Source organism: Geotrypetes seraphini, chromosome 13 (assembly GCF_902459505.1).
Source record: "Geotrypetes seraphini chromosome 13, aGeoSer1.1, whole genome shotgun sequence".
Lineage (NCBI taxonomy): Eukaryota > Metazoa > Chordata > Amphibia > Gymnophiona > Dermophiidae > Geotrypetes > Geotrypetes seraphini.
The window spans coordinates 53,996,175-54,015,396 of NC_047096.1; the positions used below are offsets into that span (position 1 = coordinate 53,996,175).

General features: G+C 44.3%; 1 protein-coding gene across 3 annotated transcripts in view; it reads left to right on the forward strand.

Annotated features, from left to right (window-relative positions):
• Positions 1-18,719, forward strand: part of SRPRA (SRP receptor subunit alpha) — a 71,529-nt gene extending 52,810 nt beyond the window's left edge. For all 3 annotated transcript variants that reach the window (XM_033919113.1, XM_033919112.1, XM_033919114.1), the window contains one exon: positions 17,951-18,719. In XM_033919113.1, coding sequence (XP_033775004.1) covers positions 17,951-18,079 — 129 coding nt within the window. In that variant the 3' untranslated portion in view covers positions 18,080-18,719. The remainder of the gene's footprint in view (positions 1-17,950) is intronic.
• Positions 18,720-19,222: the final 503 nt, after the last annotated feature.

Here is a 19,222-nt window from a genome sequence, read left to right on the forward strand (position 1 = left end):
AGACAACCTGCTGTACCATCAGTACCGGTGCATACTGTCAGGGAGAAACTCTGATGAGTTCTTCCAGAGGAGCTCGGTAATATGTTAAAATTGCACTGCATGCCGGTGCTAACACCAACTCCCTCGGTACCGACCCAGCCTAAGCATAGCACTACAAGGCCTCGAGGTACTGATGTCAGCTATCCATCAGAGCATTGAACTACTTCTTATGGATCTTCTGTGAGGCATCATCACTCCCCATCTCGATGATGTTCTACCTCCAGACATTGACTTCTAGCTCATCTCATCGATGTTTTCCATTGAGGCATCGATCCACTACTTTGAAGCATCAACGCTCTTGTTCAACACCAAGGTACCATAGTTCCTCATTGCATCGATCTCGTGCTTCGAAGCAAAAAAGGGATTTTCATTGATCCTTGTCATTGTCTTCATCGGATTGGTGCTGAAGACTTTGTAAAACTTCCCATAGACATCGTTCTCCTCGATGCACAGCTTCTTCAAGTCTTCTCTATGATTCATATTTGAAGCCTGACTCAGAGTGTGAACTTTATCTGTGCATAAATCATCTGACATACCTTCAAAACAGTCACCAGAGAAAATGCCTTCCAGAAGAGCTCCTCCAGAAAGACTTTTTTTTACTAGATATATTAGGCAGCTGGGCAAGGTCCTACCTGTCAAATTGGAAATTGACACTGGACCAAGTGCTGAGTACTTGGATGCCTTGGACTATGATGAGCCTCCCAAGAGCTCCTCAAGTTACCATTACATGGCATTCTTAGACACTTCTCAAAAATTAGGAAACACCTTTAACTATCAAGGTAGCTCCAAGGAAACTAGATTCCATTTACAGAATCATTTCTTGTCCTGGTTTGATAAACCACAACTTCAACATCGATCATTACTTGTGGAATCAACCTTTAAAAAATCTTACAGTACAAGAGTTTTGTTCCTCGGCACCACCAGGGCATGAAGGCTGTACTATGGATAAATTTGGACGTCACCTTTATCAAACTTCTATGCTGGTGAACAGGATCCTTAATTACATTTTATACATGTCCTGTTATCTAAAACAACTGGTAAGGAAATTGTCTAATTTTGAGAAGTATATTCCTTCAGAGCACTTTACAGAATATCAGCAAACTATTCACACTCTAACAGACTAGAAAATATATAGTGAGGTCAGCCTATAATGCTTTTGAGATGTCATTTAGAGCATCTGTTATGTCGGTGGTTATGAGATGCCTAGGTTGGCTAAGAGTCTCTGCTATTGGCATCAAACTCCAAGATAGATTAGCCAATATTCCATGTTTAGAGGAACTTTTTGGTTACACAACAGGAAAAGAATTGAAATTTGTTGGTCAGAACAAAGACTAACTCTCAAGCTTCTGCTAAACCTTCCTACTCATATCAGAGGTTGATATACTTCTAAATCTGCTTCTAAGCCACCATCACAAAAGTCGTCGACCACCGAAGCTCCCCCTTAAAAGGGGAGGGGCCAACGGATTAGAGCTAATCAGAGCTTGTGCAGGCAAACAGGAGAGAACATAAGCAGTGCCTCCGCTGGGTCAGACCTGAGGTCCATCATGCACAGCAGTCCACTCACGCGGTGGCCCAACAGGTCCAGGACCTGTGCAGTAATCCTCTATCTATACCTTTCTATTCCCTTTTGCAGCAGGAAATTGTCCAATCCTTTCTTAAACCCCAGTACCGTACTCTGCCCTATTACGTCTTCTGGAAGCGCATTTCAGGTATCCACCACACGTTGGGTAAAGAAGAACTTCCTAGTATTTGTTTTGAATCTGCCCCATAGAACATAGAAATAGACGGCAGATAAGGGCCAAGGCCCATCCAGTCTGCCCACCCTAATGTCCCTCCCCTACCATTGTCCTGTGAATAGATCCCTCGTCTTCCTTTGCCCTGTGAATAGATCCCACGTGACGATCCCATCTGGCCTTAAAATCAGGCACGCTGCTGGCCTCGATCACATGTAGTGGAAGACTATTCCAGCGATCAACCACCCTTTCTGTGAAAAAGAATTTCCTGGTGTCAGCTCGTAGTTTCCCTCCCCTAATTTTCCACGGATGCCCTCTTGTTGTCGTGGGACCTTTGAAGAGGAAGATATCTTCCTCCGTCTCTATGCGGCCCGAGAGATACTTGAACGTCTCGATCATGTCCCCCCTCTCTCTGCGCTCCTCGAGTGAGTATAGCTGCAATTTGTTTAACCGTTCCTCATATGGGAGATCCTTGAGTCCTGAGACCATCCGAGTGGCCATTCTCTGAACCGACTCCAGTCTCAGCACATCCTTGCGATAATGTGGTCTCCAGAATTGCACACAGTATTCCAGGTGGGGCCTCACCATGGATCTATACAATGGCATAATGACTTCCGGCTTTCGGCTGACGAAGCCTCTGCGTATGCAACCTATGACTTGTCTTTCTTTGGATGAAGCTTGCTCCACTTGATTGGCAGCCTTCATGTCCTCACTGACGATCACCCCTAGGTCACGTTCTGCTTCAGTTCTTGTTAGGATCTCGCCATTTAGGGTGTAAGTCTTGCATGGATTTTGGCTGCCCAGGTGCATAACTTTGCATTTTTTGGCATTGAAGCTGAGTTGCCAGGACCTAGACCAGCGCTCCAGTAGGAGTAGGTCGTGCATCATGTTGTCGGGCATTGAAACATCATCTATTGTGCATTTGCCCACTACATTACTTAGTTTGGCGTCATCAGCGAATAATGTTATTTTACCCCTAAGCCCTTCTGCCAAGTCCCTTATAAAGATGTTGAATAGGATTGGGCCCAAGACCGAGCCCTGTGGCACTCCACTGATCACCTCCGTCATTTCAGAGGGTGTGCCGTTCACCACCACCCTTTGAAGCCTACCTCCAAGCCAGTTCCCAACCCATTTCGTCAATGTGTCACCTAATCCTATAGAACTCATCTTGCTCAGCAACCTGCGGTGTGGTACGCTATCAAATGCTTTGCTAAAGTCCAGATACACGATGTCCAGGGACTCCCCAATATCTAGCTTCCCCGTCACCCAGTCAAAGAAGCTGATCAAGTTGGATTGGCACGATCTCCCTTTTGTAAATCCATGTTGACGGGGATCCCGTAGATTCTCCTCATCCAGGATCTTATCCAATTGGTGTTTTATTAGAGTTTCCATTAGTTTGCTTACTATCGATGTTAGACTCACTGGTCTGTAGTTTGCTGTCTCCATCTTGGAGCCTTTCTTGTGGAGTGGAATGACGTTAGCTGTCCTCCAGTCCGATGGAACGCTGCCTTTGCTAAGGGAGAGGTTGAAGAGCTTGGACAGTGGCTCCGCCAGGACATCACACAGCTCCCTTAGCACCCTGGGGTGTAGGTTGTCAGGCCCCATTGCCTTGTTAACCTTGAGCCTTGATAGCTCACTGTAGACACTGCTGGGCGTAAACTCGAAGTTACTGAACAGATCAACTGAGTCAACCCTTGTCTGTAGATGAGAGCCAAGCCCCGGCGCTTCTCGGGTGAAGACTGAGCTGAAGTATTCATTTAATAGTTGGGCTTTTTCCGAATCCTTTTCCACATAGTCTCCGTCTGGTTTCCTAAGACGTACAATCCCGCCTGAGTTTTTACTTCTGTCACTGATATACCTAAAGAAGGATTTATCTCCCTTCTTGATGTTTTTTGCCAGAGACTCCTCCATGTGAAACTTAGCCTCCCTGACTGCCGTTTTGACGGCTTTTGATTTGGTCAAGTAGTCTGCTCTAGAGACCTGTTTCCCTGATTGTTTGTAAGAGATGAATGCTTTTTTCTTCTCCTTGATAAGGGCCGAGATCTCTGTAGTGAACCACTTCGGCTTATTGTTCCTTCGTTGTTTACTTACTAATTTAACATAGCGGTTTGTCGCTTCCTGTATGGTGGTTTTCAAAGTCGACCACATTTCTTCCACGCTATCGGTTTCTGCTTGTTCTTGTAGCGCCTGGTGAACGAAGTCTCCCATTTCTTTGAAGTTTGTGTCCTTGAATTTGAGGATCTTGGTCAGTGTGGTAGATTTAGTGAAACCTTTCCTAAGATTGAACCATACCATGTTGTGGTCACTGGAGGCCAATGTGTCGCCCACCGAGACCTCTGTGACACTTTCTCCATTGGTAAGTAATAGGTCCAGTATTGCCTGATCCCTTGTTGGGTCCAACACCAGTTGCTTGAGACCAGCTCCCTTCATAGCATTTAATAGCCTCCTGCTGCTGCCGGAAGCAGAGGTAAGTTTATCCCAATCCACATCAGGCATGTTGAAGTCACCTAACACTACTGTGTCCCCACGCAAGGTGATATTTTCTATATCACTGATTATTTCCATATCCAGGTCATCATGTTGTCTTGGGGGTCTGTAAATTACGCCAAGATACAAGCATTTGTCCTTCCCTCTGGCCAAATTAACCCAAAGGGATTCCCCAGTGTACTGGACATCTGAGATTCTTGTGACCATAATGTCATCTTTAGTATATAATGCTACACCTCCCCCTATTCTGCCCTCCCTGTCCCGGCGAAGCAAGTTGTAACCTGGTAAGACCATGTCCCACCCGTGGGAGTCTGTGAGCCAGGTCTCAGATATTGCCACCACATCCAGGTCGGCATTCCTTATTTCCGTTTCTAATTCCAGGATCTTGTTTCCCAAACTGTGTGCGTTGACGTACATAGCCCTCCATGTTGTATTTTTGGTACGTCTCAGTGGGGGTGTTCCTGCTTGAGCTACTTGAACACCTTTAGTATTGTTTGTATTCTCCCTAGACTCATAACTACAATGTGTACTCCCCTTGGACCCAGAATTCCAATGTGTGCTCCCTCTAGACCCAAAATTACAATGTGACCCATAATTGTCATATGAACATACCCCCGATTCGAAAGTTTTCGTACTCGCCCCTGACCCAGAATTATGGTGACTACTTTCCTCAGCCCCAAAAAAGTATTGGTAGTTTAGTTCGCCAGGTATGTTGTATGTGCCTGTACAATCCCCCGACTTACCTAGTTTAAAGCCCTGTGAAGTAAGCGGGCTAGACGGTGTCCAAGGACATTCTTTCCTCTTCCGGTCAGGTGTAGCCCGTCGTGTCCCTGTAGTCCTTGCAAAGCTTCTCCATGGTGTAGAAACCCGAAGTTCATCTCCTTGCACCATCCTCGCAGCCAGTCGTTCGCCTTCTGTATTCGATCCTCTCTGGCTCTGCCCTTGCCCCTCACTGGGAGAATCGAGGAGAAGACTACCTGTGCATCCATCCTCCTCAGCTTCTCCCCCAGGGCTTTGAAGTCTTCAGATATGCTGTCCGGGGTGCTCCTGGCGGTGTCGTTGGTTCCAACGTGGATTAGAATCATGGGGAAGTGGTCTCAGGGCTTGATGAGTCTGCCCCCTTTCAACTTTTCCAAATGCCCTCTTGTTCTTTTATTTTTTGAAAGTTTGAAGAATCTGTCCCTCTCTACTCTCTCTATGCCCTTCATGATCTAGTAAGTCTCTATCATATCCCCTCTAAGTCTCCTCTTCTCCAGGGAAAAGAGACCCAGTTTCTCCAATCTCTCAGCGTATGAAAGGTTTTCCATCCCTTTTATCAGACGTGTCGCTCTTCTCTGAATCCTCTCGAGTAATGCCATATCCTTCTTAAGGTACAGCGACCAATATTGGATGCAGTACTCTAGATGCGGACGCACCATCGCCCGATACAACGTCAGGATATCTTCTTTCGTTCTGGTTGTAATACCCTTCTTGATTATACCTAGCATCCTATTCGCTCTCTTAGTGGCCGCTGCGCACTGTGCCATCGGCTTCATTGTCATGTCCACTATTACCCCCAAGTTCCTTTCTTGGGTACTCTCATTCAATAACATCCCTCCCATCATATAGTTGTACCTCGGGTTTCTGCTTCCCACATGCAATACTCAACATTTCTCAACGTTGAACTTCATCTGCCATCTCGTCGCCCATTCCCCTAGTTTGTTCAAGTCCCTTTGCAATTCTTCGCAGTCCTCTTTATTCCGAGCTCCACTAAATAGTTTGGTGTCGTCCGCAAATTTTATTATCTCACACTTCGTCCCTGTTTCTAGATCATTTATGAATATATTAAATAGCAGCGGCCCAAGCACCAAGCCCTGTAGAACACCACTCGTGACCCTCTTCCAGTCCGAGTAGTGGCCCTTCACCCCTACCCTCTGCTTCCTCCCTGCCAACCAGTTTCTGACCCATCTATGTACATCTCCGTCCACCCCAAGGTTCTTCAATTTCCAGAGTAGACATTCATGAGGCACCTTGTCAAAGGCTTTTTGGAAATCTAGGTATATGATGTCTATGGTGTCTCCTCTGTCCATCCGTTTGTTAATTCCTTTGAAGAAGTGCAATAAGTTAGTTAGGCATGATCTCCCCCTGCAGAAACCATGTTGGCTGGTTATCAGAAGTTCGTTTCTTTCAAAATGTTCATCGATGTTTTCTTTTATCAGTGCTTCCGCCATTTTCCCCGGAACTGAGGTCAAACTCACCGGTCTGTAGTTTCCCGGGTCACCTCTTGATCTCTTTTTAAAGATGGGCATAATGTTGGCTGTCTTCCAGGGATAGGTTGCAAATTTGCTGCAATAGTTCCGCTACCTCCTCCTTTAATTCCTTCAGAACCCTTGGATGGATTCTGTCCGGACCCGGGGATTTGTCAGTTTTTAGTTTTTCTATCTGCCTGCTCACATCTTCAAGGCTCACTTCCATGGATGTTAATTTTTCTGTTTGATTTCCATTGAAGAATTGCTCAGGTTCCGGTATGTTGATTGTGTCTTCATTTTGTAAATACAGACGAAAAGAACATGTTAAGTCTTTCCACGACTTCTTTCTCCTCCTACACCACTCCCTTCCTGTCTCTGTCGTGCAGCGGTCCCACCTCCTCCCTAGCCGGCTGCTTCCCTTTAACATATCTAAAGAATGGTTTGAAATTTCGTGCTTCCCTGGCTAGCCTCTCTTCATACTTTCTTTTGGCTTTTCGAACCACACGGTGACATTCTTTTTGATACTTCCTGTGCTCTTTCCAGTTTCCCTCAGTTTTGTCCTTTTTCCATTTCCTGAATGAATTTTTCTTATTGCCTATCGCTTCCTTCACTATTTTAGTTATCCACGCCGGGTCTTCTGTTTGACTCTTTTTGCACCCCTTTCTGAATCTGGGGATATACAGATTTTGCGCCTCGCTCACCGTGTCCTTGAAAAAAGACAAGGCATGTTCTACCGTCTGCCATTTTTGGGAAGTATTCCTAAGTTTCTTCCTTACCATTTCCCTCATTGCTTTGTAGTTTCCTTTCCTGAAGTTAAAAGTTGTCGCTATGGTTCTCTTTCCTTTCTGTTTTCCTACCTCAACCTTGAACTTGATCATATTATGATCGCTGTTTCCCAACGGTCCCACTACTTCCACTTCCTTTGCAGGTCCCCTTAACCCATTTAGGATTAGATCCAGAGTGGCATTTCCTCTCGTCAGTTCTCTTAACAAGCTGCTCCATGAAGCAATCTTGTGTAGCCTCCAGGAATTCTGTCTCCCTAGCGCATCTTGAGCTTCCAAGACTCCAGTCTATCCTGGGGTAGTTGAAGTCTCCCATAATAACCGTGTTACCGCTTTTACATTCTCGTTTCATCTCGGCTTCCATTTCTTCATCGATATCTCCGGTTTGCCCGGGTAGACGATAGTATAGGCCCATCTTTATTTCAGGCCCTTTCCTTCCCTGTATTTTAACCCATAGCGATTCCAGCTTGTTGGTCGTTCTGCTGTGTCCATTCTTGTCGATTGTATGCTTTCTTTTATGTATAGGGCTATTAAGAACATAAGAAAATGCCTCCGCTGGGTCGGACCTGAGGTCCATCGCGCCCAGCAGTCCGCTCACGCGGCGGCCCACCAGGTCCAGTTCCTTTCTGTCCTGACCTATCCTGGTGATAGAGCTTGTACCCCAGCAGTGCTGTATCCCATTTGTTTTCCTCATTCCACCATGTTTCAGAGATTCCAATGATGTCTATGTCCTCTGCATTGGCCATGGCTTCTAATTCCCTCATTTTGTTTCTTAGGTTCCTTGCATTAGTATATATGCAATTTAGATCCTGGTATTTTGTTGTCTTCATTTCCTTTCCCTGTGCTTCAGTCTTTAGTGTCTTCTCTTTTGCTACAATCTTTCTAACCTCCTCTTCTGGGTTAGTTGGCTCCTGTAATTTGTCCCTTGTTTCTTCCCAGCCTTGTTTCCCCTTAGTATCTTCACAGGCTACCTTCTTCCGAATCGTCGACGCTTGATCAACTGTCGACTTTCCCCTTCCTCTTAGTTTAAAGCCTGTTCTATTCCTCTCTTGACGTTGTTTGCTAGAAGTCTATTTCCCGCCACGCTCAGGTGCAGTCCATCTCTCCTGTAGAGCTTGCTTTTGCCCCAGAACGTTGTCCAGTTCCTCACGAAGTGGAATCCTTCTTCCTCACACCATTTCCTCATCCACGCATTTATTGATTGTAGTTCCTCCTGCCTTTTCACATCTGCCCTTGGTACCGGTAGAATCTCGGAGAACGATATCTTCTGGGTCCTCATCTTCAGCTTCCTTCCCAGAGTCTTCTGTAGTCTCCTGCTGACATCATTCATCCCGATGTGGATCATTACTGTGGTCTCTTCCATCTCCGCTCCTTCCAGGATCTTTCCAATTTTGTCAAGGATGTCCTTGGTTCTCGTTCCTGGGAGGCAGGTCACCAGTCGATCCTCTCTCCCTCCTGCTATGTGGCTGTCCACATGCCTCAGGATCGAGTCTCCCACTAGGATCGCTGACTTTCTCTTCTTCAATTTTCACTTTGGTCTCAGGTCAAGGGAGGGAGAGAGAAGCAAAAGGAGAGAAAAGTGCAGGAGAGGGGAAGAAGAGGCAGGAGACTATGAGGGGAATCGGCGAGAGTTAGCTCCGCCCATCCCCCCGACGTAAACCACTGAAGCTCCCCCTTAAAAGGGGAGGGGCCAATGGCGCTCAGCTGTTCGGCGTGCGTCCTTGAGAAGGGAAGAGCCACCGCTAAAGGAGAGCAGAAGGAGGACACAGCAGGCGCAGAGGACACACAACTAGGCAGACGTAGAGGACATCCACAACAGACTGGCAATCGGGCAGCAATGGAAGCAGCAGACAGAAGCAGGATGATGAGCTACCCAGTTTTCTGCACCGTCTGCCATATGTATGATTACCTCCCCTCTGGGAGGCTGTCTTACGTATGTGCTCGATGCGGAGAACTGGAGAGCCTGAAGAAACAACTCGGACTCCTGGAGGGCAGTATACTGGACTGGAGGCACTTCATGCAGTGGAGGAGGGAGACAGAGATGCAGAGAACTTCAAGCAGTGGAGAAGGAAGACAGATGCAGAGAACATCAAGACAAAGGACACCATCGAGGAAGAAGTCCGAGTTCTGTAGAGGTTCATAGGGGAGGCATACAGGGATGCCATGGAAAATCACCAACAACAGTGGAACTGTCGAGATACACCTACAGAGAGTGTGGACCTCCCGACGGACAACCACCAGGATGAAATGGGTGACAAAGCAGAGAGATCTGGAAACAGCGGAGGGAACCCACAAGAAGACGAATCCAGTGCAAGCCAACGCCAGGATGAGAGAAAATGGATGGGAACGAAGGACACGGACTTACAGCTGGAGAGAGAGAGAGAGAGAGACATACACCAGGGACATGGACCTGTGGCTGGAGAATCAAGAGAAGATAGAGAGGACAGAAATCATCGTGGGGGACTCCATCATCAGACAAGTCAACAGCCACATAGCGGGAGGAAGACTGGATCGGCTGGTGACCTGCCTACCAGGAGCCAAGGTAGAAGACATAGTGAGCCGCATTGACAGGATCACAGACAGTGTGGAAGAAGAAGATATGGCGGTGGTGATCCCAGGGCTGACGAGACGAGGCAGATAGAGCTGCAAGAAATCAACACATGGATGTGGCGCTGGTGTGGGGAAGAAGGATTCCACTTCATGCGCAACTGGATGACATTCTGAGGGAAAAGCAAGCTATTCAGGAAGGACAGACTCCACCTCAGCAGAGATGGAACAAGGCTACTTGCAAGCAACATCAAGAGAGAAGTTGAGAAGTTTTTAAACTAGGAAGAAGGGGAAAGCCGACAATCAACCAAGAGAGAGAGTCAATGGTTCGGGAACCGATATACCCGGAGGATACCATACAGTAAGATAGAGGGGAAGACTCACCGGATCACAGGCAAGACAGATCGAAAGGGACACAAGAGGGAAGGAAATGTAAGAAAGGAACAGGCCGCAAACTCAAGTGTATGCACACGAATGTAAGGAGCCTTAGGAATAAGATGAGTGAATTAGAAGCTATGGCATCATCGGCATCACGGAAACATGGTGGACTGAGGAAAACGTCTGGGACACTGTGCTACCGGGATACAAACTATACTGCAGAGACAGAGTGGCTCAAAAAGGTGGGGGCATTGCCATATACATTAAAGAGGGAATTGAATCTACTGGAGAGAACATGCCACAACTGAGGAATAAGTTAGAGTCTATGGGTCAAAATTCTGGGAACAAATGGCCTGGAAATGAAGATCGGCATCTACTACCAACCCCCAGGGCAGTCCAAAGAAATTGATGGAGAAATGACGGACGAGATTAAACGCTACTGCAAGAGAGGCAACGCAGTTATCATGAGTGACTTCAACTATCTGGGGATAGACTGGAACCTAGGCACCTCCGGCTGCGCTAGGGAGACCAAGTTCCTGGATGCTGTAGGCGACTGCTTCCTGAACAATTTGTCAAGGAAAATACAAGAGGAAATGCAATTCTGGACTTAATTCTAGATGGACTGCGTGAACGGGCACAAGGTGTAAAAGTAGAAGGGACATTGGGAAACAGCGATCACAATATGATCCGCTTCGACCTGGACGCAGGGGCGAAACATCGGTCCAGAACGACGGCCACGGCACTGAAGTTCTGAAAAGGGAATTACAAAGGGATGAGACTCATGGCGAGGAAGATTAAGAAGAGGATAAGCACTGTAAAAATGCTAGAGCAAGCTTGGTCCCTTTTTAAGGATACAGTCACTGAGGTGCAAAATCTATATATACTGCTTATCAACAAGGGATCCAAGAGGAAAAAGAACAAAGAACTGGTGTGGCTCACTGTAGAGGTGAAAGAAGCGATCAGAGACAAGAAAACTTCGTTTAAGGAATGGAAAAGGTCAAAAATGGCCAAAAACTGGAATAAGCACAAACAACATCAACGCAGGTACCATAAGGCGATAAAAGGGGCCAAAAGAGACTACGATGAAAAAATAGCCAAGGAGGCGAAAAACTTCAAACCGTTCTTTCGATATATTAAGGGGAAACAACCTGTGAATGAAGTGGTGGGGCTGTTGGATAACCATGGAATAAAGGGAGTGTTAAAGGAGGACAAAGCAATCACTGACAAACTGAACACATTTTTTTGCATTTGTATTTACTGAAGAGGATATACACAGCATACCGAAACCCATCAGGCTATATGCTGGAAACTAAGGCGGAAAACTGACATGGTTGACAGTCAGTCTAGAAGAGGTATGCAGGCAGATTGATAGGCTTAAGAGTGATAAATCCCCGGGACCGGATGGCATCCATCCGAGGGTCATCAAGGACCTCAAAGGGACTATAGGAGAACTGCTTCAACTAATAGCCAATCTGTCAATCAAATCGGGAAAGATTCCGGAAGACTGGAAGGTGGCGAATGTTACATCGCTCTTCAAAAAAGGTTCGAAGGGAGATCCGGGAAACTACAGACCAGTGAGTCTGACCTCAGTACCGGGGAAGATGGTAGAGGCGCTGATAAAGGACCGCATCATTGATCAGCTTGACGGACACGGGCTGATGAGGACAAGCCAGCACGGTTTCAGCAAAGGCAGATCATGTTTGATGAACTTGCTGCACCTCTTTGAGGGAATAAACAGGCAGATAGACGAGGGTGACCTGGTTGACATTGTATATCTGGATTTTCAGAAGGTGTTCGACAAGGTTCCACATGAATGACTACTTCGGAAAATTGCAACCATGGAATCGAGGGTGAAATACTCATGTGGATTAAAAATTGGCTGGAGCATAGGAAACGGAGAGTAGGGATAAATGGACAATACTCAGACTGGAAGGGCGTCACCAGTGGAGTGCCGCAGGACTCAGTGCTTGGACCCGTGCTCTTCAACATCTTTATAAATGATCTGGACATTGGTACGACGAGTGACGTGATTAAATTTGTGGATGATACGAAGTTATTCATAGTAGTGAAGAGACAGGGATTGCGACTATCTGCAACATGACATAATCAAGCTCGGGAAATGGGCATCGACATGGTAAATGAAGTTCAACGTGGATAAGTGTAAAGTGATGCATGTCGGTAACAAAAATCTAATGCATGAATACAGGATATCCTGGGCGGTACTTGGAGAGACCTCCCAGGAAAGAGACTTGGGAGTTCTGATCAACAAGTTGATGAAGCCGTCCACGTAATGCGTGGCAGTGGTGAAAAGGGCGAACAGAATGCTAGGAATGATAAAGAAGGGGATCACAAACGGATCAGAGAAGGTTATCATGCCGCTGTACCATGGTGCACCCTCACCTGGAGTACTGCGTCCAGCACTGGTCGCCGTACATGAAGAAGGAACACGGTACTACTCAAAAGGGACCAGAGAAGAGCTACTAAAATGGTTAAGGGGCTGGAGGGGGTTACCGTACAGTGAGAGATTAGAGAAACTGGGCCTCTTCTCCCTTGAAAAGAGGAGACTGAGAGGGGACATGATCAAAACATTCAAGATACTGAAGGGAATAGATTTAGTACAGGGGTCTTAAAGTCCCTCCTTGAGGGCCGCAATCCAGTCAGGTTTTCAGGATTTCCCCAATGAATATGCATGAAATCTATGTGCATGCACTGCTTTCAATGCATATTCATTGGGGAAATCTTGAAAACCCGACTGGATTTCGGCCCTCAAGGAGGGACTTTGAGATCCCTGATTTAGTAGATAAAGACTGGTTGTTCACCCTCTCCAAGGTAGGGAGAACGAGAGGGCACTCTCTAAAGTTGAAAGGGGATAGATTCTGTACTATCGTAAGGAAGTTCTTCACCCAAAGAATGATAGAAAATTGGAACGTTCTTCCATAGTCTGTTATAGGGGAAAACACTCTCTAGAGATTCAAGACAAAGTTGAACAAGTTCCTGCTAAACTGGAACGTACGCAGGTGAGGCTGGACTCATGTAGAGCACTGGTCTTTGAGCACGCTTGAGCGGACTGCTGGGCACGATGGACCACTGGTCTGACCCAGCAGCAACAACTTTTATGTTCTTAAGAAACAAAAATAGCTGCCTCAGGCGGCAGCTCCTCAAAAATCTGCTCAATCCTTTTGACATGCTTCTTGAGAGCATAGCCGCTGTTCCTCTAGCTTAGCCTCTTCCCCAACCAAATGGAGGTCGTCAACAGTTCTACCATCAACGTTGAATTGGGTTCTCAAAGTCATCAAGGAGGGTTACTCTTCATTTTCTCAATATACCTCCAACTCATCCTCCAAGAGAGTCATGTTTCAGCCCTCAGCAGATGTCCCTTCTTCTTCAGGAAATAGAGGCTCTGATTCAACTAAATGCCGCCTCAGAAAAATCAGGGGTTCTACTCCAGGTATTTTCATATCCCAAAGAAGATGGGAGGTGTACGTCCAATTCTTAACCTCCGAGACCTAAACAAATTCCTAGTCAAAGAAGTTTCAAATGCTATCTCTGGGAACTTTATATCCACTATTAGATCAAAACAATTGGCTATGCTCTAGATCAGTGGTTCCCAACCCTGTCCTGGAGGAACACCAGGCCAATTGGGTTTTCAGGCTAGCCCTAATGAATATGCATGAAGCAAATTTGCATGCCTATCACTTCCATCATATGCAAATCTCTCTCATGCATATTCATTAGGGCTAGCCTGAAAACCCGATTGGCCTGGTGTTCCTCCAGGACAGGGTTGGGAATCACTGCTCTAGATCTAAAAGAGGCTTATACCCATATACCAATTCATCCTGCTCACAGAAAATTTCTATTGTTTTGGTTAGCCCATCAACATTTTCAGTACAAAGTTCTGCCCTTCAGCCTGGCTTCCTCTCCAAGAGTATTCACCAAGTGCCTAGTAGTAGTAGCAGCATTAAGAGCTCAAGGGTTCCAAGTGTTTCCCTATCTCGATAATTGTCTCATAAGACACCTTTCCTCAAGGGGTGCTCTCGGCAGCAGTCAGCAATCCTGTTTCTTCAGCAGTTAGGGTTCGAAGGCAACGTTATGAAATCTCAATTCAACACTCTCAAATTCTACCATTTATAGGGGGCCCTGTTTGACATGATTCAACTGAGGGCATTCCTGCCTCAGCAACGACAAGACAATTTGCTTCAATTTTACAATCAAGTCTTATCTTCCATCCATCTCAGCCAGACAAATGTTGAAATTATTAGGTCACATGGCGTCTACAATCCACTTTACCCCCTTCGTGAGACTTCATCTCAGAACAGCTCAGTGATCCTTGGCATCTCAATGGTCTCAAGCTCTTGATCCATTCTAACAGAAAATTACAGTAACACCATCACTTCGTCAATCTCTTCAGTAATGGATGAATTCCTCAAATCTTTTTAAAGGGCTGCTGTTTCAAATGCCTCCACATCAGAAAATTATGACCACAGACTCATCCAAGTATGCTTGGGGAGCTCACCTGGATGGTCTTCACACACAAGATCACTGGTCTGCTAAAGAACAGAAGTGCCATATAAACCTCTTAGAACTCAGAGCAATTCACAATGGTTTTCAAAACAGTATATGCAATCAAGTTCTCCTAGTATGCATGGACAATCAAGTTTCGATGTATTACATAAACAAGGAAGGAAGGTACAGGTTCTCTACTCTCTGTCAAGAGGCCGAGAAGATTTGGAACTGGGCAGTTACTTGAAACATTCCTAAAAGCTGTCTATGTTCAAGGAGTGCAAAATACTTTTGCCGACAAACACAGCAGATTTCTTTGGCCACACAAGTGGATGCTCAACTCCATAGTCTTGCTTCAGATATTCTCTCTTTGGGGACTCCTCAGATAGACCTATTTTGCATCCTCTCACAATCGCAAACTGCCTCAGTTCTGTTCCAGACAATATTCTCCTCATTGTCTAGAAGCGGATGCATTTCTCCTGGATTGGACCAACAAATTCTTTTAATTCTCAAGACGCTGATTAAGCTCAAGCATCAGTCGGCCACCATGATCCTCATAGCTCCTTGCTGGCCCAAACAACTGTGGTTCTCCCTTCTACTTCAACTAAATATCAAGGATCCAATACCCCTGCAGATCTTTCCATCTCTTCTCACACAGAGTCAAGGGTCTCTCTTGCATCCCAATCTACAGTCATTGCAGTGATAGCTTGGTAACAAAACAAAATCCATTCTATTTAAATGGAAAAAAGATATTTCACTCATAAAACCTTTTCTTATTAATAATATACCTATCAGCACGGAACCTACAGTTAAAATTCTTGGAGTGCTTTTCGATAATAACTTATCCTATCATGAACACATCTCTTCCATTGTTAAACATTGTTTCTACAAACTTCGACAGATAAGATCAATCTCCAAATTTCTCTATCCTTCATCTTTAAAGATTTTAATCCATTCATTCATCATAACTAAAATCGACTACTGTAACGCCCTTTTTCTAAATATCAGCCAAAAAGAAAAAAGAAGACTGCAAATCATTCAGAACACGGCCAAAAAGTTAATCTACAATGCAAAAAAATTCGATCACGTCTCCCCATTATTAATTGACGCACATTGGTTACCAGTTAACCATAGGATCCTCTACAAGCTGATGTTCCTAATTTTTAAGTCCCTCACATTCAGCGAACCACAATTTATTTTAAAATCACTTATCCCATACAAACCCCAAAGATCTTTGCGCTCATCTAATCAAAATTTATTAACTGTGCCATCATTAAAAGTCATCGGAACAAGAAGAGCTGAGATGTTTACTGTTGCAGGGCCACAATGGTGGAACTCCCTTCCCCATTACATCAGAATTGAAAGTGATATCCTAACATTTAAAAAGCTTTTAAAATCTTATTTATTTAAGGACGCCTTTGATTTATAATTTAACTAAAGGACGCCTTTAATCAATTTTTATGCAAGAAAAACTTTGAAAATTTTACCCTACCTTTCGTTCTTTCCTGGTTTTTTGTTTTTTTCTTCTCCCCCATTGTAACTTTACCCTCCTTCCCTATCTTTCATGTGAGTCTTAATTGATTTTATTGTAATTAGGTTAAAGTTTCTATATTATATTATTATGTACATCGCCTAGAATTTCGAAATAGGCGATTCATCAAATGTGAAATAAAACTTGAAACTTGTATCTCTCGAGATAACCTCAGTAGACACTGATCTTTCTGATCCTGTCACTCGTTTTAGATGCATCCAGAAAACCTTCTACACAGCAGTTCTACCAACAAATGTGGACACGGTTTTCAACGTGGTGTACTCTTCATCAAGATGCTTCATCCTCCTCCATATCTTTAGTGTTGGATTACCTTCTCCATATCCAATTCAGGTCTTAAAACCACTTCAGTCAGAGTTCACCTTAGTGCTATCAGTGCTTTCTATGTGCCAGTCAACAATACATCTCTGACTGGTCATCTTCTTGTTTCCAGGTTTATGAAAGCTCTTTTCAATATCAAACCACCTCTCTAACTGCCTCCAGTGGTTTGGGACCTTAATAATAATAATAATTTTTATTTCTTATATACTGCTATACCCTAAGTTCAAAGCGGTTTACAATGAGAGTCATGCTGAGAGAGCAAGCAGTGTTTACAATAGGAGACATATGTTTATAACAAGATACATATGTTTGGAGAAGGATATAAGATACAAGCTATCTGTGCTCACCAGACAGATGAAATCTCCATTTGAGCTAATATCTTCTACTCATCTTAAATATCTCACTTGGAAAGTAGTATTTTTGATTTCCAACACTTCTACATATTGAGTGAGTGCGCTTCAAGTGTTGGTGTCGGACCAACCGTTTACAATTTTCCACCATGGTGGTTCTCTGTTGGCTGGACTAGCCTTCAGTTAAGGATAGTGCCTTCCAACAAGTTGGTATGAACAGATACCTCTTTCAGGAAATACATTTGCAGGTCATTTCAACAATAGAGTGTGTTTCCAAAATGCAGACACTTGCCTGAGTTAGGGAGTTGCCCACCTGTGTGCTTGATTCAATCCTGCTTTGTCAAGAAGCAATTCTAAAACTGTTTCCTCTATAATGTGTGTTCCCTTTAGACAGCAGGATTAATCTGACGTAATCCACCCACCTCCTTGTGCATTGATGCTTTAAGCTGGAGGCTGTTGAGCACACAGGAAGGGTTATGTATGCTTAAAATATTTATAATAGATCTGTGATTTGAGAGAGCAGCTCTGTCCCAGCATCATATGGTGCTCACTAGTGATGTAGTAAGGGGGGGAGGTGGGAAGGGGCATGAGATGGAGAAGAGGGTAAGGGGGGTACCATGCCACGCGTGCTAACACCCAATTATATACTTGATTCTTCCTACCATTGGAAAACACCTACACTATTAACAGGTAAGCAACCTGCTCTATCCTGCTGCCACAAGGATGGTTTTAGGAGATCTGATTAAATTTTTTATAGAGACTAGTTGTAGCCTTTTAGATATAGTATATTTTTGGAGATAAATGGCAACAAAGTAGGAGTAAAACTTGGTCTGAAAACCTTATTCACAGGTTAACAATATTGGATCCTGCTTAGATAAAAGGTGCTGTGAAAATGTTTGGCATTGTGAATTGGAAGCAAGGTTTGCATGTAGAAGTATTGTTTAGCTAGTCTTGGAAGGTGCTTTGTAAGGAAGGCTGAGGAAAATGTATTTGTTTTATTATTTCTCTTTATTTGCTCTTCTTTCTTTCTTGGCAGGTTGGTGCAGCCATCTCCATGACCTATATCACTGGCCAGCCCATTGTGTTTGTTGGCACAGGACAGACCTACTGTGACCTACGTAGTCTTAATGCCAAGGCTGTGGTCACTGCACTGATGAAGGCCTGAAGACATTGCACATAACCAAAAATTCTGCTGCTTTCTTAGCTGTTTCAAGAATAGGTTTCCTGTTCCTTAATAAACTGTCATTTTCTTTGTGACTCTTGCCAGAATGGAGAGAATGCCAGTATGAGATGGGGAGAATATGTAGAACTCTTCTCCATTAGGTTATTTGCCAATATTTAATTTTTTCCTCCATAATGGGAGAAAATCTTACTAAATAAGTCTTCTGGACCTTGGTACTTAATTAGTCCACTGTGTGGACCTGTACCCAGTGCCCCTTTCCCTTCTGCCTGCAACACGTCACTTCAGTTTGTATGCACATTTTGTTTTGAAATGCATATATTTATTCAAAATGTCACTTATGTCCATTGTTATTTGCTGATGGGGAACTTTGGCCTTTACCCAACTCTACATTTAACATATAACTACCACCATCTAGTTTCTACATCTTAAAGACTAATTGCTATTTGATTCAGTATTCATAAACACAAATTTCTATGTACGTTTTTCAGTGAAGAAGATTCTCCAGTTTAGAGGCTTGAAAAGACAAGTGTGCCCAGTTGTCTTCCTTTTTTCATTATCTACCATTTTGTGGATAAACACTTCATTTCTCCTTTTATATTAAATTAAATGCCAGCTCCTCCTATGTCTTGTACCTGATTTCTTAGTATCAGCTATGTTTGTTCCATGGCTGGTCATAATGTGGACCTTGGTTCTTAATTCAGTAATTAAGTCCCTTTCTATGTATTGCTACATTCCAAGTGATAAGTAGGAGGAATGCAAAGGGAAGAACAATGTGTTCTTCGTTGCCTCTCCATCTCCTTTGCTTTAATTAAGAGAGGCGTTATGAGCCCATTACCATAGTGAAGTCATCAGTTTATGTGGAATGTAGCCCAGCAATCTTCTTGTGGAGAGCCCTATATCCATTGAGGGAATAGAAGGGTAGACCACAGTTAAAATCTGAATTTGGAATGGAAAATGTTTAAGGAAGTACCGTACTGACTTTACAACTGACTTGGATCTAATACCATCATTCTACTCTAAAAGAACTTAGTTTTGGGTCTCTAAACAAACATCACAAAGGTCCACGATAGTTGCATTAATTTTTCATCTCAAGGACAAACAGTGCACATTTTGACTTGTGATGAA